The 21,084-nt window shown below is 54.5% G+C and overlaps 2 protein-coding genes across 3 annotated transcripts; one reads left to right on the top strand and one right to left on the bottom strand.

The window, feature by feature from the left end:
- The first annotated feature begins 4,172 nt into the window (after nucleotides 1-4,172).
- EVA1B (eva-1 homolog B) lies at nucleotides 4,173-6,545 on the top strand. The gene is made up of 3 exons (XM_047084792.1): nucleotides 4,173-5,107; nucleotides 5,510-5,615; nucleotides 5,843-6,545. Exons 2-3 carry the CDS (start codon nucleotides 5,549-5,551, stop codon nucleotides 6,271-6,273), a joined length of 498 nt encoding a protein of 165 aa, XP_046940748.1. The 5' UTR covers nucleotides 4,173-5,107; nucleotides 5,510-5,548; the 3' UTR covers nucleotides 6,274-6,545.
- A 654-nt stretch (nucleotides 6,546-7,199) lies between these two features.
- Nucleotides 7,200-19,849, bottom strand: SH3D21 (SH3 domain containing 21). Of its 2 annotated transcripts, XM_047084791.1 has the most exons (12): nucleotides 19,344-19,849; nucleotides 19,114-19,169; nucleotides 18,979-19,024; nucleotides 18,728-18,828; nucleotides 18,522-18,608; nucleotides 18,317-18,359; nucleotides 9,165-9,258; nucleotides 9,025-9,077; nucleotides 8,794-8,888; nucleotides 7,788-8,635; nucleotides 7,639-7,702; nucleotides 7,200-7,560 (listed from the first exon to the last, which is right to left on the bottom strand). In XM_047084791.1, the coding sequence occupies exons 1-12, from the start codon at nucleotides 19,459-19,461 to the stop codon at nucleotides 7,489-7,491; spliced, it is 1,677 nt and encodes a 558-aa protein (XP_046940747.1). In that variant the 5' UTR covers nucleotides 19,462-19,849; the 3' UTR covers nucleotides 7,200-7,488. The 2 variants fall into 2 exon arrangements, with proteins under 2 accessions (XP_046940747.1, XP_046940746.1); XM_047084790.1 differs by having other exon boundaries at nucleotides 7,200-7,702.
- Nucleotides 19,850-21,084: the final 1,235 nt, after the last annotated feature.

Genomic DNA, 21,084 nt, shown 5'->3' on the forward strand with positions numbered 1-21,084 from the left:
GTCACCAGCCAGGCAGAATCTGACCACTTCTCCCAGCCCCTCCTGTTGCTTCCTGCTCTCCCCGCTCCCACCCTGCCCCTACAACAGCCCAAGGGCCACACGGCAGCCAGAATGAGCCTTTGGGAAGTCCGATTTTGTCCCCCTCCTGCTGACACCTCTGATGGCTTCCATCCCATGCAGGATAACATCCAGATGTCTGTGTCTTAGCTCCACACCACAGGGCTCTACGCCTGGCCTCCCTCTAACCTGTGGGCCCCCCACCCCTCCTCACTCCCTGTGCCAGCCACACTGGGCTCCTTGCTGATCCCAAAGGACGGTTCCACCTCAGGGCCTTTGTATAGGCTATTACTTCTGGAAGCCTCTTGCCCCAGATACTTACATGGCCCCTTCCCTGGCTTCCCTCTGCTCAAAATGTCACCTCCTCAGAGAGGCTGTTCCTGAACATGTGGCCTTCTCTAACCCCTCACCCTGCTCTGTGTTTCTCCACTGGGCTTATCACAGCCTCGTATCAGATCCTGTATCGGATTATTAGTTATATCTGTCTTCCCTCCTCAAACGCTGAGCTCCATGAGGGCAGGACTCCTTGCTGTGCATCTGTGTGGGGGCGAGGGAGTTGGGGGGAGCTTATCAGAATGACAGGGGTGCTGCTGGCATTTGGGGGGGGGGGATGCGGAGACAGCCCCACAAGGCAGGCAGATTCCACATCCTGCACATGAGTGAAAAGTTGTTTACAATGACCAGAGCCAAGAATCTAACTCCCTCTTATACATAAACACAAAGGACTGGCAGACACATAACATACACTGAATCTTCTGGGAACGCAACCCGTGTAAAAGTGGAGGAAATCGGTACTCGGTCTTGTTCAGAACTTTACCAAGAGCCCTTCACCGTTTCCGTGACACCACCGCAATGTCCCAGTGCCTCAGAGCTGTCACCTGCCCGGCAATTGACCCTGTCACAAACACAGATCATTACCTTTCGTTTATATTACGTTGTATTTTTAATTAGATGTGGAGGTGGGTATATTAGCCATAAGTTTCGTTTCAGGGGCATAAAAGCAGCAACATAAAATATGGTGAAAAGGCGGCTTTGGGCCTGACTGGGTGGAGAACCGTGACCTAAAACCGCCCCGTGGAAGGCTGGTTGGGAGCTTGGGCTCACGTCCAGACCCCACCCCTGACAGCCACATGACCACACACACGTGCTTGACCTGAGCCTCACTTTCCTCCTCTGTACAATGGGAATCATGCTACAAACTACACACGGTTACCGGGGGATCTGAAGGTGAACGTGCACATAGCACTTCGCCAAGTACCAGCTACCGGGAGGGCACTCGTACCCATAACTGTTACTGTTCATTGTGCAAACTCCACTGTGCCCTCTGCCCAGCAGCTGTCCCAGGGCTAAAGGGTGTTCAGAGGGCTGGGCAGGTTTGAGGAAGCCATCGGTTGGTCACCTTCTCTCCTCCGAGACCTAATCAGCTCCTGAACCCCTCAGTGGGGAGGCCCCAGTGTCAGGAATAGAGCTGCTGAGGCCAATCCCCAGCTCGGCCACTGGGGAAGGGGGCAGGGTCGTGTCTCGCGTGGGGCTTTGAAAACGCCAGCCCCCCTGAGATCCCTCCCAGAGGTCTGTTTCTCTCAGTCCCCTGACCTCCCATGAAGACCTGTCTTGGGGCGCCTGGGTGGCTCAGTCAGTTAAGCATCCGACTCTCGATTTCAGTCGGCTCAGGTTATGATCTCACAGATCCGGGAACTCGAGCCCCGTGTCAGGCTCTGTGCTAACAGTGAGGAGCCTGCAAGGGATTCTCTCTCTCCCCCTCTCTCTGCCCCTTCTGTGTGCACACACGTGCCCTCTCTTTCTCTCTCAAAATAAACATGAAAAAAAAAAAAAAAAGACCTGTCTTTCCTGTGTTTCATCTTAGGATCACTCTCTGTGCCTCCCAAGGTGACAAATTTCAAGTGTCACAGGCTGACAGGAAAGCGGAGAGGCAGCCCGCAAGCGGGCAGGCCTCAGGTCAGAGGCCGGCAGACAGGGCGGAAAGTCAGGTGGACCGACGGGAGGCACGCCAGGCCGTGATACATGCGCAGAGACCCGGGCAGCACAACAGGAAAGCAGGCGGCTGGGCAGACCCGCGGCCAGGCTGGCGGGCAGCGCGAGGCAGGCCGAAAAGCAGATAGGCAGGTGGCCAGGAGGGCATGAGGGCTGTGGGGATGGATGGCCTTTGGGCACATCCCCCGGGGCCGCCCCGAGCAGCCCTCAGCCGCTTTTGAACCTTTCCAGGGCCAGGCTGCTGCTTCTCCCACCCAGCCGAGCCTGGCCACACGCAACCCCCGCCTAGGGAAGGCGGCGCTCTGGGCCCAGGAACCGGCTCAACCCCCACTCTGCTCCAGCCTGGCCGCCTGCTTCCCCAGGGCCGAGTCACACCTGACCCACTCCAAACACACAAGTCACACACCAGTCCAGCTACAGACACCTGTGTCTGCAGGGAGCAATCCCCAGAGGTCCGCATAGCACGCTCACGGCTTAACACGAGCGTATCCTGATCCGATGCCGCCCTCATAGGTCCGGCGGGGGGGGGGGGGGGCACGCACGTGGAGCCCCACAAAGACACAGGTGCCAAGGGAGGCACAATCGGAGGCACAGCATCCTCAAGGGGGGTCGCGGAAGCACCGCCGCAGCACGCGCCACTGTTCGCTCGGGTGGGAGGCATTCTGCAGCTCGCTGCACCCGTGGAAACCCACCGGTACCACAGCCAGTGGCTAGATTCTGGCCTCACCCTCGCCTCTCCGCTCAGTGTGGCATGGCCGCCCTTGTCCTCCTCCCGGCCGACTCCTCCTCCCACCTCACCCGTCTCTCACCCACTCCTCCACGAGAGCCCTCGAGGTTGCGGCATCCGAGCTCAGGCTTCGGCGGCTTACTCTTCCCTCCCGGCCCCAGAGGTGATCCCACCCGCTCCCCGAGTGTCCAATCCATCTTAGGTGTTGAGGGCCCTCAACTGCGCGTCCCGCCCAGACCCCTGGCGGCTTCCCCCGTCTGCCACCTCCCCTGGGTATGTGGGGGACATCGCGTATCTAACAATCTAGCCTGAAGCTCTGCCCCCAAACCTGCTCCGCACAGAAGCGCCCTCAGGTGTTCAGGCCCAACATCAAGCCGTCCCCCCACATTTTCCCTCACGTCCACGTCCAAGGCGGGAATTGTTGAAAGCCTTCCGAAGACCGAAGACCGCTTGAAGGTGATGCCCTCACCTCCTCCAGGGGGACTTCCGAGCCAAGCCCCGGGGCGCTGTTTGATCAGATGGCTGCAGTCGCTCACTGCTCTCCCTGTCGTGGCCCATGCTACACTGAGCGCCCACGGGGTCTCTCCAAAGTACATCAGGACCCGTGACGCTCCCCTGAGACTCTCAGGGTTCCCCACCACACTGACGGTAAAGTCCAAGCACCCTCCACTGCACCCCAAGACACTCCTGCCTCAGAGCTGGCCCCCACTCCTGCCCGGACACTCTCCCCCCCCCCCCAAGATCCCGCAGTGGCAGGATTCAGGCCTAGCCTCCAGTGCCCTCCAGGTGTTCTCCACCACCCTCTGAGCCTTAACACCCAGGCTACCTTTATCATGTAATGTCTGTAATGTCCTTTCCATGAGGGCAGACATTTGTGTTCTGTTTATGGCCGAACCCCCATTACTAGGAGGTCCTGGGCAGATGCCCTCAGCATCTGCTGATGAGTGGCTGTATGGATTTATCCACAGCCGTACCCACGCCCACACAAATGCTCAGAGACAACACGAAAATGGACGTGCACACACACAGATATGGGCAGAAATGCCTCCGCGCACATACACAAAACACACAGGAGTCCTTTCCCACCCCCATGGGGGCCAGTCTTCCCTTTCTCCATCTAGATCTGCCCTCTGCTTGAACCCAGGCTCAGGACTGGGAGTGGGGGGTCTCCAGCCTGGACAGAGAGGGGGGTCACTGGCCCACAGGCCTCAGGCAGAGCCTTCAGCTATGTCTGCAATTTCCTCTCCCCCTTCCTTCCCTCCTCCTCTCTGAGGCTCCCGCCAAGAAGGCCTCCCCCTCACCCCAAGCCCCAACACAGGAAGGGGGGCCCAGCAGGGGGGGCTGAGAGTCTGAGCAGGAAGAAGCCTCAGGCCGCACGCGCGGATCACACAACACATGGTACCCTCGAGCCCTGCGCCCAGGCGGGCATGGATGCGGCCGCATCCCGCATCGGCAGGTTTATCCGGGAGCGAAACGCGTCACTTCACTGCCGCCTGCTCTTGTGAAGGGCACAGGGGGCCAGAAGTTCCAGGCTGGGCTCTGCAAGGCCGGCCTGCGCCTGGCTCCCAGCCGGACTCCAACATTCATTAACCCTGTGTGACAAGATCTCTGCCAGCTGGACACACTCACCCAGCCTGGGCCCTGGGAGGAGGGCATTAGAGCTCCCTCCGTTGTAAGTTGAAAATCTGGGGGAGGACTGGAGAAAAGGAGCAATCTTCCCTGGGTGAGGGGGCCTCCTGGGAGGAAGAGCAAGGTGTAGAGGAGGGGTTAAGAGCCCGGGGCTCTAGAGGCAGAGAGCAGTGGATTCAAATCCTGACCGTTTGGTAAAATTATTCAACCACTCCGTGACTCAGTTTACTCATCTGCCAAGTGGCGACAATGGTACTCACGTTCTAGGATTGTTAGAATATCGTAAAGGGCACTCACGCACTGCCTGGCACCCAGGCAGAACTTCATCCTACTATTATTGTTGTTATTGGTAGCTTGGGGGCGGGACGCTGCCACCGGCCTCCCCAGCGGTTTCCTGTGGGGGAGCCGGCGGCCCCGCGGGCCTCGCTCCCCCTCCTCCCAGTCGCTCGCTCCTCTCCCCTTCCTCTCCCGGCCCTTTTCCTCCCCGCCTCCCCCCGCCCCGCCCCGCCCCGCCTCTTTCCTCGGAGGAAACTTTCCGCCGGCTGGTCCATCGGCCCGTGTCCGGCCCGCGCTGCCGCGGCCTGGGAGCCGAGTGGGGCAGGCGGGGCGGCCGGGACCGGACGGGGCGGCAGCGGCCGGGTCCAGGGTGTATGCGGCGGCCGGACGCGCCGGGGCCGGCAGCGGGGAAGCGGGGCGCTGACGGTGAGTGAGCCGGGGCCTCCGGGCCGGTGGGTCCCCGCGGGGCGGGCTGGTTGGGAGAGTGAGGCGGCTTCCCCTGCCGGGAGCCCGCCCTGGGAGTGGGGAAGGCGCTCGCGTCTCTCTCCTCCATCCCACTGCCGGGACGTCGAAGCCGGGCCTCATTTGGAGACCCGACGAGGGGGCGGAGTCTTCTGCGGCCCACTCCCCTGACCCCTCCAGTTAGAGGGGAGTCTGCGCCCTGGGAAAGGGTCCCCCCGGCCGGGCCGAGGTCTGTAACGAAGTTAGGGAGCTGCTGTCGCCAAGGTGGGCCCTAGGGCTGCTCTTCCAGGGAGGAGCTGCCCGGAGGAAGCGGGGTAGGGGCAGCTCTAGGCTGGGGATTGGGATCTGACCTTGCTGACCTCGCAGGCTGGCCGGGGGGCTGCCCTTCCACCCCCGGAGCGCAGCATGGACGCCCCCCGAAGGGACATGGAATTGCTCAGCAACAGCCTGGCGGCCTACGCACACATTCGCGGTGAGGGCGGGCCCCGGGGGGCATGGGCCCCTCCCTGCTCCTCTGAGGCCCCACTCCACCCCTTCCCTCCCCACCTCCCTGCCCCCCCCCCACCGCCCGAGGGCGGCTACCTACTCTCTCAAATAAGGAGTACTGTCCTTGGCCCCCAAACTTAGAAGCGGGGGGAGCTCCCCTAAATGGAATGGGGAGTCAGGGCTCCTGCATGACTTCTGCCCTCTGACCCCCAGCTAACCCCGAGAGCTTTGGCCTCTACTTCGTGCTGGGAGTCTGCTTTGGCCTGCTGCTAACGCTGTGCCTACTAGTCATCAGCATCTCCTGTGCGCCCCGCCCGCGGCCCCGGGCCCCTGCTCCGCGCCGGGACCCCCGCAGCAGCACCCTGGAGCCGGAGGACGACGATGAGGACGAAGAGGACACGGTGACGAGGCTGGGCCCCGACGACACGCTCCCAGGCCCAGAGCTGTCCGCCGAACCCGACGGGCCCCTGAGCGTCAACGTCTTCACGTCGGCGGAGGAGCTGGAGCGGGCGCAGCGCCTGGAGGAGCGCGAGCGGATCCTGAGGGAGATTTGGCGCACCGGACAGCCGGACCTGCTGGGTACTGGCACGCTGGGGCCCAGCTCCACGGCCACAGGCACCCTGGGTCGTATGCACTATTACTGACCCGTCCCGCTCCCGCTGCGAGGCACTCTGAGTACTGGTCAGGGGCGTGAACTCAGAGCTGCCCCAGGACGTTGGAACTGCCCCTGCCTGCGGTGCTATGGAGGCCCCACCCCCCACAGCTTCCTCAGTGCTGTTGCGCATGGATCCCCACCTTCCGGGACCCCCAGTCCTGCCAGAAAGCCCGTGGGGGACGACAGGACACAGGATCCCCAGCCTCTCTCTGAGGACCGGTTAAGAGATGAAGTGACCAATGAAAACTGCATTCTCAGTGAGTCAGTCTCCCTCCGTTACTCCTGCCCCCAAGATCCCCCAGGCTCCTGCCCTGCAGGGGGCCCCTGGGTTGAGACCCTCCTCGACTCTTTCACCAGGCTGACCACCTCCATCTACCCACCCAACACCTCAGCACACATGCTTGCATTCAGTTCACAGACTCTGCAAAAACACACACTCCACCACCTCACAGCCTCACGCACAAAGAACAAGTTATCACTGGCATTCCTTCCTCACGGATGCATTCCTTCCCGCCGAAGGCGTGGGCACACTTTGCCCCCATCCCTACAAATGCTCTGTGATCATGCATCATGGCAATCACACACAAACACGCACGCACGCACACATCAGGCCCCGGGACCCCGACACCAAGGCACTATTCGCCCCAATGTTAACCGTGTGTGCCTGAGCTGGGCTATGGACTTCGTGTCCGAGCAGAGGTGCGTTCCAGTGAGTCCTTCTGAGCAGACTGTGGGGCCAACTGGGAGGGGTCAGGGCTCGAAAGCAGGCCCGCCCAGCCCCTCCTCTGGCGCACAGCTGGATTCCGGAATCCGGGCCCACAGGCAGAGTCCCACCCCGCCTGGGCCCCTCCGGCCGGCCGTCTCTCCAGCACCCGGCAGACGTCCGAAGGAGACGCCCCCCACCCACCCCCGCCATCCGGTGGATAAAAATAGCCGCGCGCAGGCCTTGGGAACGGTAATGGGAGCCACATGTTGGCCAGATGTGCCCGGGAGAGACCGCCAGGAATGCGGAGGGCCGGGAGCGCGGGGGGCCGGTCCCGCCCCCGCCACGCAGGCCCCGCCCCCGCACGGACCAGGCAGGCAAGGGGAGCGCTTACACCGCAGTTTACTTTCTTGTGTTTCTCAAAGTCGTGTGGGAGGACGTGGGTGGCCGGGGCCTGACTTCCCCCCAGGTCCCGCCGTAGTCCCCCTCCCGGGCCCACCCTCAGTGCGTCTGCGTCTGCACGTGGATGGAGCCCCGGGTCCGGGACTCCTGGGTCCCCTGCTTCATCTGCACCTAGTCGGGAGAGGGCGTCAGGAGAGGCGGGCAGGGGAGGGCCAGCCCCCAGCCCCCTGGGATCCGCACCCCACCCACCTCCAGCAACAGGCGCTTCTCTTTCTCGCTCTTCAGCTCCTCCCAGATGTCCGTCAGCTTCCTCCTGCGGACAGAGACCAAGGGTAAGGGGTGGGCTGGGCAGGCTTAGAGCCCCCGCCTCCCTCCCTGCCCTCCCCCTTCCCACTTACTCCAGCTGCACCCACATCCGCTCCAGCGACCTTTTTAAAGACTCCACCTCGTCCTGTAGCCTCATTATATCGCCTCTGTCACTTTTGCTGTCCGTGAGATTTTGTGGGACCGGAGAAAGTAGGCTGGGAGTCTCTTGGGGGTCTGGAGTCGACTTGATAGGATGAGGATTCTTTTGAACAGGGGCTGTCTCTTTGGGGGACTCCTGCTCTTTGGGGGGTGCCTCCTTCTTCTGGGTAGCCTCATGCTGCCCAGGTACCTCCTGGGCAGGCACGGACCCTGGCTTGGACTCAGACTGGAACGGGGAGCTGTCCTTCTGATCCACAGGGTATGTCCTCATGCAGAGGTCAGGCTCCTCTGGCATATGGACCTCTTGGGATTGAGCCTCATTGGCCACGAGAGGCTTGAACTTCAGCAGGGCTTGCTCCGGAGAGAAGTGATGGAGCTGAGTGTTGTCTCTAGTGGAGGCCTCTGCAGAGAGCACCTGCTCAGGGGTCAAGACCTTTTCTAGGGTGGGGGTCTCATCCCCAGGCAGGGCCATCTTTGGGCCAGGGGCTTCATCCTCAGGTGGGACGTCTGGGGCAGGGGCCTCATCCCCAGAAGTCACGCTGTGTGGGCTGGGAGCCTTGTCCAGAGTCAGGCTCTCCTCTGGGGTGGGGTTCTCTGGGGCTGGGCCCTTGAACTCCAGAATCTGGGCCTCCTCTGAGATGGGGACCTTATCTGGAGTCAGGGTTTCCTCTGGAGTGGGGGCCTTATCCAGAGACAGAGTCTTCTCTGGGCTGGGAGTCTTGTCCAGAGTAGGGGTTTTATTCACAGGAGGGGCCTTTGCCAGGCTGCTCTGCTCTTCCTCCTGTGGTGATGCGGGTCAGGTCTCAGTTGAGGGCTGGGTACCTTGACAGTTTGAGTCAGGTCCCCCTTGGCCTGGGATCCTTCCCTCTTGTACGCCACGCCCCTGGGAACCAGACCCTGCCCAGCAGTCTCACTCTCCTGCGTCTCAGGCCCTCTTACCTGACTGGTGGCAGAGCGCTGCCAGGAAGTCTGGGTGTTCGATCCCTTTCTACCAGGGTGGCCTGGACCCCTTCTGAGGAAGCTGCCACTGGAGCCTAGAAGAGCAGAACCTCAGGGGTACAAGCTCCCCCGACTCTGGGTCCTTCCCCATCTCTGTCCTTCAGCACAACCACCCTGTCCCTGTCCCCCATTCCTCGCCCACCCCCGCTGGAGGGGGGCTGCGAGACCTACCGGAGTCTCGGGAGGGGCGCTTCTGACTGTCTCCACTGGGTATCCAAGATGGCCTGGAACATATCACCATCAGACCAGAAGGTGGGGGGCAGGGAGCAGCCTTTCCTTTGTACCCTCCCCACCCCCACCCTGCTCCTTACTTGGGTTTGCTGGGCTCAGTGGGGGCTGTCACCAGCTTCTTGACTGTAGGCAGGGCTGCTTTGGGCATCATCCTTTTTGGTTCCTTAAGAGGAGCTGGGAGGGAAGAAGGGAGTGTGGCACCCATTCACTCCCTTATCCGTTCATCTAACGGTTGGTGGCCCTGTCCTGTGCACAGGGGACTAGGGACAGGAGATGAACATTTGACTCTGCCTCCTCAGAACTCTGGGGAAGCCTACCGCCCTCGTGCCGCGTGGGCATGGGGAACCATGGGAGCAACCTGAAGGGGCACCTGGCAGAAGACAGTTGTCAGGGAAGGCTTTGGAGGGAACATGCTTTCATATCCTGCCCGTTTTTAATCCATTCTTTTCTTTTCTTTTCCTCTCTTTTCTTTCCTTTTTTAAAGTAATTCTGTGCCCAACGTGGGGCTCAAACTCACAACCCCAAGATCAAGAGTTGCACGCTCTACCGACCGAGCCAGCCAGGCGCCCCTATCCAGACTTCTCTAAGACCTGTCTCCTGCTCGGTGCCCATGGCTGTCTCCCTGGGTCAGACTTCATCTTTTTCCTAGACCACAGCAATAACCTTCCCCAATCCGGTCCTCCCTCTGTAGAACTTCTCGGTCTTCTCTATCTCATTTACTCCCTAAGAGACCTCACCCAGTTTGAAGGATTCAATTAGCAACAACAGGCCAACGACTCCCGCATTTTCATCTCTAGCCCCTGAGCTGCAGACACTGTCCAACTGCCCTCTCTGTTTCTAGCTGGGGAGCTAAGTGGCATCATACACTTAATGTACCCAAAACTGAACTCTGACTTGTCATCCCCCAAACCTGCCTCTCTTCCAGACACCCCCTCACGCACTTGCCCATTTGCTCAGATGACGAGTCATCGCTGACCTCTTTCATTCCCTTATGCTGCACATCCAAACCAGCGGTCCGTCTCGACTGCTCTACCTTCAAAACGTCCTGAATTCAATCACTCGTCTCCACCTCTGCCACTAAGTGCTCTGGACCCAGGCATCTTCACCCAGACTATGGCCAACAGCCACCACCCTGCGCTCTGGCTTGCACTGCCCCCCTGTCCACAGCATGTTCCCACAGCAATCAGAGTGAGCTCAGGTCCAGGCATCTGGGCGGCTCAGTTGGTTAAGCATCTGACCGGTTCGGGTCATGATCTCATGTTTCGTGAGTTCGAGTCCCGCATTGGGTGAGCCCTGCTTCTCTCTCTCTCTCTCTCTCTCTGCCCCTTGTAGGATTCTCTCTCTCTCCCTCTCTCCCTTTCTGCCCTCACTCACTTGCGCCCTCTCTGTCAAAAAAACCCCAAAAAACAAAAACGAAAACAAATGAGCTCATATTCTACTGGGGAAGCAGACATAAGCAAAAGTCGAATATGCAATGTGTTGGAGTTATCAGGTATTACTGAGGAAGAATAAGCAGAGGAATGTCAATTTTATTTACTCTTTTAAGTTTATTTATTTTGAGAGAGAGAGAGAGTGAGAGCACGAGCATGTGAGGGGCAGAGAGAGAGGGAGAGAGAGAGAGAGAGAGAGAGAGAACCCCAAGCAGGCTCTGCACTGTCAGTGCAGAGTCCGATGTGGGGCTTGAACCCATGAACCGTGAGATCATGACTTGAGCCGAAACCAAGGGTCAGGTTCTTAGCGAACTGAGCCACCCAGGCGCCCCAGGAATGTCCATTTTAAATGGGGTGGTTGGAGAAGGCCACACTGAGATGACATCGGCGCGAACACAGTCACACGCGGGGACGTTCATATTTGTGGACACACGACCAGCCACTCTGGCACGTGCACACATGCTGGCATTTAGTCACACGCACAGTATCACACGCAGACACATGCACAAATCCTGACGGTGTGCATAGTGGGCTAGAGCGTGGATCCTATTGCCAGACACCAGGCTTTGACGTCCTCCATTACTTGCCAGCTGTGTGAAAACTTGGGTAAGTCACTTAACCTCTCTGTGCCCCGGCATCCTCATCCACCCAGTATACATCTGGTAGGGTTGTTGTGAGGTCTGGGTGACTTCCTTCACATGAGGCGCTTAGAAGAGTATTTGGCATATAGTCAAAGCTCAGTAAATGTCAGCTTTGACTTCAGCTGCTCGTACTTCGGCTGACAGGTGCTCGATAGGGCCCTCCCACTGGAGAACAATTATATCCTCCTTAAGATACAATTTTGAGGCACTGTTGGAACTCGAAGAGGTGGGGGAGGTCCATTAAAAAGGAGGGAACTGAGGGGCGCCTGGGTGGCTCAGTTGGTTGAGTATCTGACTTCGGCTCAGGTCATGATCTCACGGTTCGTGAGTTAGAGCCCCACCTTGGACCCTGTGCTGACAGCTCAGCGCCTGGAGCCTGCTTCGGATTCTGTGTCTCCCTCTCTCTCTCTGCCCTTCCCCCGCACTTGCTCTCTCTCTGTCTCTCACAAATAAATAAACGTTAAAAAAAATTGTTTTTCTAATAAAAAAAAAAGGAGGGAACTGAGGCCAGAAAAGTAGGGAGAGGGCAGCACTACTGTGGCTACTGAGCCTGGGCCTGTGATGAGCAGATGCCCCACGGTGTCTCCCTTGGCTCTCCACACAACCCAAGCTTGGTTGCTACGCAGCAGTGAGCCCTTTCTTCCAGAGGGCTGAAGTGGTCTCTACTGGTGGGTGCCCTGTAGTTACTGGTGGGAGTAGAGGCAAGTCCTCTCTGGAAGAAATCTTCCCCTACTGAGGCATACACAACTCACTCAGGTTGGAATCGAGTCATGAGCTCACACACAAAAATCATAAAACACACGAGAAAGGAGGCCCCTGAGAATGGGACTCAGCAGACACAACACACAGCAGACACAGGAGTTGTCAGAGAACATAGTTGTGTGCAACATGAGCACGAAAGGAAGGGACCATCAGGAATAAACAGGCAAATGTGGGAGGGCGGGGAAAGAAAACTGAAACTGCTAGAGATGAAAAACAGCGTTCTTGAAATAAATCAAATGCACTACAGGTTAAATAGCAGATTCAACACAGCCAAAACAGCAGAGAGATCCAGTAAACAGGAAGCACAGTGAGACAAGGAGCAGAAAATCTGAAAGCAGAGGTAAAGGAGTGGATAATGACAGGGGGTCTGACCGCGGCTGAATGAAGGGCCAGACAAATCCTCACCTCTAAAGGCAACTAGAAAGCTGGACAAAACCATCATTTCCATGCCCTGGAAATGGACCAAAGGCATGAGATAATCCGAGAAGCATTTATGCTTGATGGCGTCCTTGCCCACGGCTGCACCTGTCCCTTCTCTGCCAGCATGATCCACACCGACCCTCTGTGGCCTAGGTCAGGCTGCAGGAGTTGGCAGCTTTCATGGCCATGAGAGAAGGGAGGTCACATGATTTGGGGTTTAACCTGAGACTTGGCACAGGTTTCGGAGATATGACACCAAAAGCACAAGCAACCAAAGAAAAAAAATAGGGAAGTGAGACTTCATCAAGATGTAAAACTTTTGCGCATTAAAAGGTACCATTAAGAAAGTACAAAGACAGGGGCGCCTGGGTGGCTCAGTCGGTTAAGCGGCCGACTTCGGCTCAGGTCATGATCTCGCGGTCTGTGAGTTCGAGCCCCGCGTCGGGCTCTGTGCTGACAGCTCAGAGCCTGGAGCCTGTTTCAGATTCTGTGTCTCCCTCTCTCTCTGACCCTCCCCTGTTCATGCTCTGTCTCTCTCTGTCTCAAAAATAAATAAACAAAAAAAAAAAAAAAAAAAAGAAAGCACAAAGACAGCCGACAGGATGGGAGAAAATATGTGCAAAGTACGTGTCTGATAAGGGACTTTGCTCAAGATATATATAAACTCTACAGGTCGGGGCACCTGGGTGGCTCCATTGGTTAAGCGTCTGACTCTTGATTTCAGCTCAGAATATGATCTCACGGTTGTGAGATCAAGCCCTGGGTTGGGCTCCATGCTCAGCATGGAGCCTGCTTGCGATTCTCTCTCTCTCTGCCCCTACCCACCTGTCTCTCAAATTAAAAAAATAAACATTAAAAAATAAAAAACTTCTACAAGTCAAATAACCCAATTTAAAAATGGGCAAAGGATCCAAATAGACATTTCTCCGGAAGATATATAAATTGTCAATAAACATATGAAGAGACAGTCCACATCTAAGCTGGCACAGAGAGGTGCAGCAGAAGAACCACAATGAGAAACCACGTCACACACACTAGGATGATTATCATGAAAAGGAGAGGAACAAGGGCTGGGGAGGATGTGGAAAAAGTAGAACCCTCGTGCACCTGCTGGTAGGAACAGAAAACGGGACTAGCGCTTTGGCGAACAGTCTGACGGTTCCTCCCAACGCTAAATACAGAGCGGTCACAGCACCCAGAAGCCATTTGCCTAGGCATACACCCAAGAGAAATGGAAACACGTCAACACAAAAACTTGTACACAAATGTTCATGCCCCCAAAAGTAGAAACAACCTCAATGTCCACCAGCAAACACGTGGATGAATTGTGGTACATCCATACGAGGGAATATTATCGGGCAACCAAAAGGAATGAAGCATAGCACACGCCGGAAAAATGGATGAACCTTGAAAACAAAAGGTACGATAGAAAAGGTGTCTTTTTAAGTACTTGAATATATTAACAAGTCTCTGATGAGACTGAACAAGAAAAAAGAGAGGAAAAAATTACTAGAAATGAAAAAAGACTTTTAAGTACAGATACGGATTATAAAAGAACATTATGAATGACTTTATGCAAATAACTAGAAAACTGATAAAATGGATAATCACAAATATAACTCATTAAAACTGATTTAAGAATTTAGCCAGATTTTTGGTCAGCCATCAGTACCCAGGGACCAGGAGATTAGACTGCTAATGGTGCAAGGCTCCTAAAATGCAAGGTTTCCTCCCGAGTTCCAAGGTCAAGCCATTTGAATAACAGTTGCAAAGGGACCTTGCAGATGTAATCAAGTTAAGATGAGGTCATACTCTCCCAGGCGCCTGGGTGGGCTCAGTTGGTTAAGCATCTGACTTTGGCTCAGGTCATGATCTTGCAGTTCCTGGGTTTGAGCCCTGAGTCAGGCTCCACGCCGACAGCTCAGAGCCTGGAACGTGCTTCTGATTCTGTGTCTCCCTCTCTCTGGCCCTCCCCCGCTCATGCTGTGTCTCACTCTCTCTCTCTCAAAAATAAAATAAAAAACATTAAAAATAACTAAATAAATAAAGGAGAAAACCCAGAGAATCATTTCAAAAGATTCATATAAACAATTTGAGAAAATTCAACACATACTTGTTTTTTTTAATTAAAAAGATTTTTTATGATTATTTTTGAGAGAGAGTGTGAGTGGGGGAGGAGCAGAGAGAGGGAGACACAGACTCCGAAGCAGGCTCCAGGCTCTGAGCTGTCAGCACAGGGCCCAACACGGGGCTCGAACTCACAAACTGCGAGATCGTGACCTGAGTCAAAGTTGGGTGCTGAACTGACTGAGCTGCCCAGATGCCCCTCGACACATACTCTTGATAAATATTCTAAATAAACTAGAAATAGAATCGTTGTTAAAGGAGAAGTTTGGAAACATTCCACTTGAAATCAGAACATAGTAATGATGCTCAATGTGACTACTTCTATTCAATAATGTATTGAGCCCCTAGCCACTATAGGAAAATAGGAAAATAAAATGAAGACATAAGGGGTAGAAAAGATAGAGCAAAATTGTCATTAGTCACAGATGACATAACTGTCTTCAAAGAAAACTTATTAGGAATCCATAGATAAACTATTAGAAATAATAAGAGTTTAGCACCGTGGCTGGCTATAAAATCAATATATGAAAATCAATGCATTTCTATATTCCAAAATAAACAGAAGAATATCTAATTTTTTAAAAGGCACAAGAAAAAAAATAAAAATAAAAGGCACAAGAAAAAATCTGTGGTATTTAGAAATAAATTTTATAAAAGCTGGGTAAAAATCACGCGGAAAATAATAAACGATGCTGAAATAGCTCCTTGTCCATATGGAAAAAGTTCTAATTGGGTCACTCATTAAAAATCAATGCCACAGAGAATGCAAACTGGTGCAGCCACTCTGGAAAACAGTACGGAGTTTCCTCAAAAAAATTAAAAATAGAACTACCCTACGACCCAGCAATTGTACTACTAGGTATTTATCCAAGGGATACAGGTATGCTGTTTCGAAGGGGCACATGCACACCAATGTTTATAGCAGCACTATCAACAATAGCCAAAGTATGGAAACAGCCCAAATGCCCATCGATGGATGATGTCCATCGATGGATGAATGGATAAAGAAGATGTGGTATATATACACAATGGAGTATTACTCGGCAATCAAAAAGAATGAAATCTTGCCATTCGCAACTACGTGGATGGAACTGGAGGGTATTATGTTAAGCAAATGAGTCAGAGGAAGACAAATAGACAAATATCATATGACTTCACTCATATGAGGACTTTAAGATACAAAACAGATGAACATAAGGGAAGGGAAGCAAAAATAATATAAAAACAGGGATGGGGACAAAGCATAAGAGACTCATAAATATGGAGAACAAACAGAGGGTTACTGGAGGGGTTGTGGGAGGGGGGATGGTCTAAGTGGGTAAGAGGCATTAAGGAATCTACTCCTGAAATCATTGTTGCACCATATGGTAACTAACTTGGATGTAAATTAAAAAAATAAATTAAAAGAAAATTTCTTACAAATAAAAATACTCAAAAAAAAAAATCAAAGCTACAGAGATGAAGGCACTTTAAAAAGCAACACTTCAAATGTTTTAAAGAAATATAAATGAAGGGTGCCTGGGTGGCTCAGTTGGTTAAGCCTTGGACTTCAACTCAGGTCGCGATCTGGCGGTTTGTAAGGTCGAGACCCACATCAGGCTCTTCACTAACAGTGCAGAGCCTGCTGGGAATTGTTTCTCTCCCTTGCTCTCTGCTCCCCGCCCCCACTCATGTTTTCTCTCTCTAAATAAAATAAGCTTAAAAAGAAGAAATAAGCTTAAAAAGAAGAAGGGGTGCCTGGCTGACTCAGTTGGTTGGGTGTCCTATGTCAGCCCAGGTCATGATCTCCCAGTCCGGTCCGTGGGTTCCAGCCCTGTGTCAGGCTCTGTGCTGAAGGCTCAGAGCCTGGAGCCTGCTTCAGATTCTGTGTCTCCCTCTCTCTCTGCCCCTCCCCTACTCACGCTCTCTCTCAAAAATAAACAAACATTAAAAAAAAAAAAAAATATATATATATATATATATGACTGTTTTTCTGAATTTGGAGCAGGAAGGATTTCTTAGACAAGGAAAAACCTGCTAACCATTAAAGATTGATATGTTTGCATTAAAATTAAGCATTCCTGCTCATCAAAGAACACCATTATACAAAAAGAGACAATAAACCACAATGAGAAAAAATATTTGTAAGGCATATAACCCACAAAAGATTGGTATTCAGTTTATATAAAGAACTCCAACTAATTATAACTAACCAGGGAGGAGCATCTGGATGGCTCAGTCGGTTGAGCAACTCCGGCTCAGGTCATGATCTCACAGCTTGTGAGTTGGAGCCTCGCGTCGGGCTCTGTGCTGACAGCTCGGAGCCTGGAGCCTGCTTCGGATTCTGTGTCTCCCTCACTCTCCACCCCTACCCCTCTCATGCTCTCTCTCTCTCTCCAAGATAAATAAACGTTAAAAAAATTTTTCTTTAATTATAACTAACCAGGGAAATAAATGCAAATTAAGTCCAAAAGGAGATGCTTTTTGTAGCTACTAGATTCACACACACACACACACACACACACACACAAGTAAAAGGTGATAATACCTCTGTTAAAGAGGATTTGGATTAACAGGATCTCATACAGCTCATACACCGATGGTGGAATATTAAAGTGTACAACACTTTGAAAACCAAAGCGACTTTATGTCATAAAAACTGAACATTCACGAACCCTATAATCTAGAAGTGCCACTCCTAGGATTATATCCTAGAGAAATTATTGTACGTGCACACCAGGACAGAGGCTCAGGAATGTTAGAACTATTTGTTGTAACAAAAACTAGAAATAATGAAAATGTCTAACATCAGGCGATCAGATACATACAGAAGCTGTGGTAAATTCCCTGCAAGGAATATTATACAGCAGAGGAAAATTAGTGAATTTACATCTACATACAACATGGATTAATCTTAGAAATATGATGGTGATTGGAAACAGCAACTCCCAGAAGACTATAAACAAGATATCATTTTTATCAAGCTCAAAAGAAGCAAAAATTAATTAAGCAATACATTATGTAGGCGCATACATAGGTAAGGAAACTTAAAAACTCAAGGGAATTATAAACACAAAATTCGGGATAGTGGTTACCTTTTTGGGGTAGGTAGCAGAATGGGAAAGAAAAGGAACACACAAACTATTAGCAATATTCTAGTTCTTGGGTTTGGTGACAGATGGCGAATGTTCACGGGAGTCCATTGTTGAGGTTTAAAGCACATATGTACGTTTTGCGTGAAATATTACATTAAAAGATAAATAAAATAACCCCAACAGAACTATTCACTGACACGTTTATATGACGTGTGAACACACACATTGTCTCATAGACGCAGACGCATTGATCCATACCTTTCCTTAAAAAAGGAAATGAATCTATGGGGCGCCTGGGCGGCTCAGTCAGTTAAGCGGCCGACTTTGGCTCAGGTCATGATCTCGCGGTCCGTGAGTTTGAGCCCCGCGTCAGGCTCTGTGCTGACAGCTCAGAGCCTGGAGCCTGTTTCAGATTCTGTGTCTCCCTCTCTCTGACCCTCCCCCGTTCATGCTCTGTCTCTCTCTGTCTCAAAAATAAACATTAAAAAAAATTTAAAAAAGAAAGGAAATGAATCTAAACACGCTGATAGCCACATTCTCAAGACACACAAAAAATTATGAACACAGTAATACACTGATTCCTACACACTGATCTGCACACATTCCTACCAGGTCCTTAACTCACATAGAGGTAGCTCCTAAGGGGCTATAATACTGAACCACTGGAGAGCTATGGGTGTTTACGGATGGGCAACTAAACTGGTGAGCCCCCCCCCGACCCCCGCCGACAACAAAATCCACCCCCCCCACACAACTCCCAGGCTTCCTGGGCACCCACCTGACTCCCGAGATGCCACTTTCCGTGGGATCAGCTTCTTGATCTGTGAAGAAGAAAATTATCAGAATCTGAAGAAGGGTCCCCACATTTCTAAGTTCACCCTCATTTAGGGGCGAACTAAATGCCCATTAAACACCACGACCCCCAACTTTGTCCAGAGCAGCACACCCCACCCCCCTACCTGAGTGTCTGGCTCCATACTCACTGGGGGTGGGGGGAGCACAAAGTTGTCTGGAAAGACTCCTCTTCTGCCTTGAGACTCTCCTTCCCACCAGCCCTTATCCTCTGTGGTCTGGGAGAGCAAGAGGCCATGGGGAAGGGAGCCAGATCCCCAAGCTCCTTCCTTCCAGGGTGCCTCCGCTTCTTCACGCACCCTTCCGGGCCGCCTCCCCTGCCCTGCGCCTTTCCTACCTTCCTCAGTACTTTCACCTCGTCTCCTCTCCGCAGCGCCAACTCATCTGGGGCCTCAGGCTGGTAGTCGAACAGCACCCTATAGATCTCAGGGCGGGAGACTGAGGGGAGGTCAGTCCACTGAAGCCAACTCCTCTCCTCGGATCAGTCAGCCGCTCCCTCCCCCATCAGCCTAGTTGGGGGTTCCCCTCTCCCAAGTCAGGGTGGCTCTCAGGAGGGGGTTTCCAGGAAACCTTTGGCTGGGTGCTCACCTGTCTGCAGGTAGTCTGGAGGGCTGTCATAGGTCAGACTGCTCAGCTAATGGAGGAGGGGGAGGGTGGAAGAAGCTGAGCCTCCACCTCCCCAAGAGGAACTCACCACTCCTGTGCCCACCGCACCCAGTTTACCTTGGGAGGCCGCTGGGGACTGGGGCTGACTGAAGGCATGTCTGGGTTCCCGAGGCCTGGTGGGGACAGTGAAGTTAGGGGGCTTGCTAATTCAGTTTAGATCGTGGGAGAGGTCAAAGGGGTCACAGGGTCAGGATGTGTGGATCACAGGCCCGGGCCACCGGGAGGGTCACTGGAGATTCCAGAGTCTGGTCACAAGGGTTCTCGGGGTCACAGGGTGCAGGTCTCACTTGGGGGCCCACTGTCCAGCAACTCCACAAAGTTGGATGGGAAGGCTCCCAGCTGCCCGTTCTTCTTCCCCAGCCACCAGCCGTCCTCAATCTGGGGAGGAGGAGGACGCAGGGCCATCTGGTTCTGCCCCAGGGTCTTTCGAGAATTCTTCCACCATTTTTTCTGCCCCGATTCTGCCCAATGCCCACCTCCTCCTTTGCTCCCTCACTTTCCCGTTTTGGCGCCCTCACCATCCCCATCGCCCACACCCTCACTTCACACATCTCCCTGGGGACGCAAGCGCTCCAGCACCTCAAGCACCTCCAGCCCTCCAGCACCTCCGTCCAAAGCCTCTCATCATCACCTCGTCCCCTCACCTCCTTTATCACTTCCACAATCTCCCCAGCTTGCAACTTCAGCTCGTCCGCCTGCTCCGGGCTGTAGTTGAAGTTCACCTTGCACCATCTTTGGGGGCCCCGAGATTTGGCGGGGCGACCTCAGATCGGACCAGAGAGAGAGGCCGCTGATCTGTGAGCCCCAGTCCACTGAGCTCAGAGAGGGGCGGGCCGGGAGCGCCCTAGCAGAAGCTCCAGGCCCCGCCCTGAGGCGGAGCATTGTACCCAAGAACCAATCACAGACCACAGAGTGCCGATTGGCCCCGCCCAGAGCCGCGCCCGTCACGTCCCGCTAGGGGTGGCCGGAGCCGCGCAGGCTCCGCGCGCCCGCCCACCCGGCCTGGCGCTCACCTCGGCGGCGCGCACAGCGCGGGCTCGGTGCCTCCCCGGCGCCGCGCAGAGCCTCGGGGATCTCCTGGAGATGAGGGCATGGGGACGTGGGGGCTCTCAGTTCCTGAGGGCGCGCACTGAGACCCTCCTCCACCCGACCTGCGGCCCGGCCTCACCTGCACCGACCTCTCGGGGAAGAGGCCACAACGACCCCGTAGCTCTCCGCGCAGCCAGCCCCGTGCGGACCCCTCGCACACCTGCCGGACCACGTCCCCGGGGGCCAGATTCAGTTCGTCCTCCTTCTGCGCGCGGTATCCGGCCAGGACCAGCACCTCTGCGGGCGGAGGACCGGGCGGGGGCGCGTCTCAGAAGGGACCGGTCTGGGCACACTGGCTTAGGCGAGAATCCCGGGCTCCGCGTGGAGGACAACGGGAGAGCAGGGCGGTGGTGTGAGCCATTTCCGCCACCCCAAACCCTCTGCACATACCCATAGCTTCAGGGTCGCGCTCCAGAGCCGGGCGCTGGAAGGACAGTACTGTCCCGCAGGCAGCCGAGTACTGGGCCCAGGTAGGATGGGTGGGACGAGCTGCGAGGTTGTGAAGCGAAGGAGGCGGAGACGCTAGCCGATAGGTCGGGCCCCGGATTCTGGGAGTGGGTGTGGGAGAGGGGGCGGCCCGGCTCAGCAGGTTCGGCCCCCAACCCAGGGATGAGGAGGACTCCAGGGTCCCTGGCCAGTGCTGGGGGCACAGCTCCCCCACGTGTTTATCCCAACCTAGTCACTTAAATTACAGTCTAGCCGCCTCTCCTCCCCCTGGCAGCCGTAGGCCCTGAGGCTCCCACCCACCGTTCGCAAAGAGCCTTCCCTGGCCTATCTTCTCCCCGCTGGCAAGCTTTGAGCAGCCGGGGAAGAGGCGGGAGAGGCGCATACCAGGGTGGGGCCCCCAGCAGGCTGCAACTGCTCTGAGGCAGGCCCTGGGTGGAGGAGGTGGCTGTCTAGCGCACACAAAGCTATTCCTAGTGTACTCCAAATCTCTGC

Source organism: Lynx rufus, unplaced genomic scaffold (genome assembly GCF_022079265.1).
Source record: "Lynx rufus isolate CCGP_SWC_20201006 ecotype Redwood Valley unplaced genomic scaffold, mLynRuf1.p SCAF_2, whole genome shotgun sequence".
NCBI classification, from domain to species: Eukaryota; Metazoa; Chordata; class Mammalia; order Carnivora; family Felidae; genus Lynx; species Lynx rufus.

Bases quoted from the DNA above. Each gene is read 5' to 3' on its own strand.
- EVA1B (XM_047084792.1), top strand. From the start codon at position 5,549: ATGGACGCCCCCCGAAGGGACATGGAATTGCTCAGCAACAGCCTGGCG. The intron at 5,616-5,842 runs GTGAGGGCGGGC...TCTGACCCCCAG, and splicing joins GGCCTACGCACACATTCGCG to CTAACCCCGAGAGCTTTGGC.
- SH3D21 (XM_047084790.1), bottom strand. From the start codon at position 19,461: ATGGCCCTGCGTCCTCCTCCTCCCCAGATTGAGGACGGCTGGTGGCTG. The intron at 18,609-18,727 runs GTAGGAAAGGCG...TTGCTCTCCCAG, and splicing joins AGGTGAAAGTACTGAGGAAG to ACCACAGAGGATAAGGGCTG. The intron at 8,889-9,024 runs GTAGGTCTCGCA...CTGCTCTTCTAG, and splicing joins GCGCCCCTCCCGAGACTCCG to GCTCCAGTGGCAGCTTCCTC.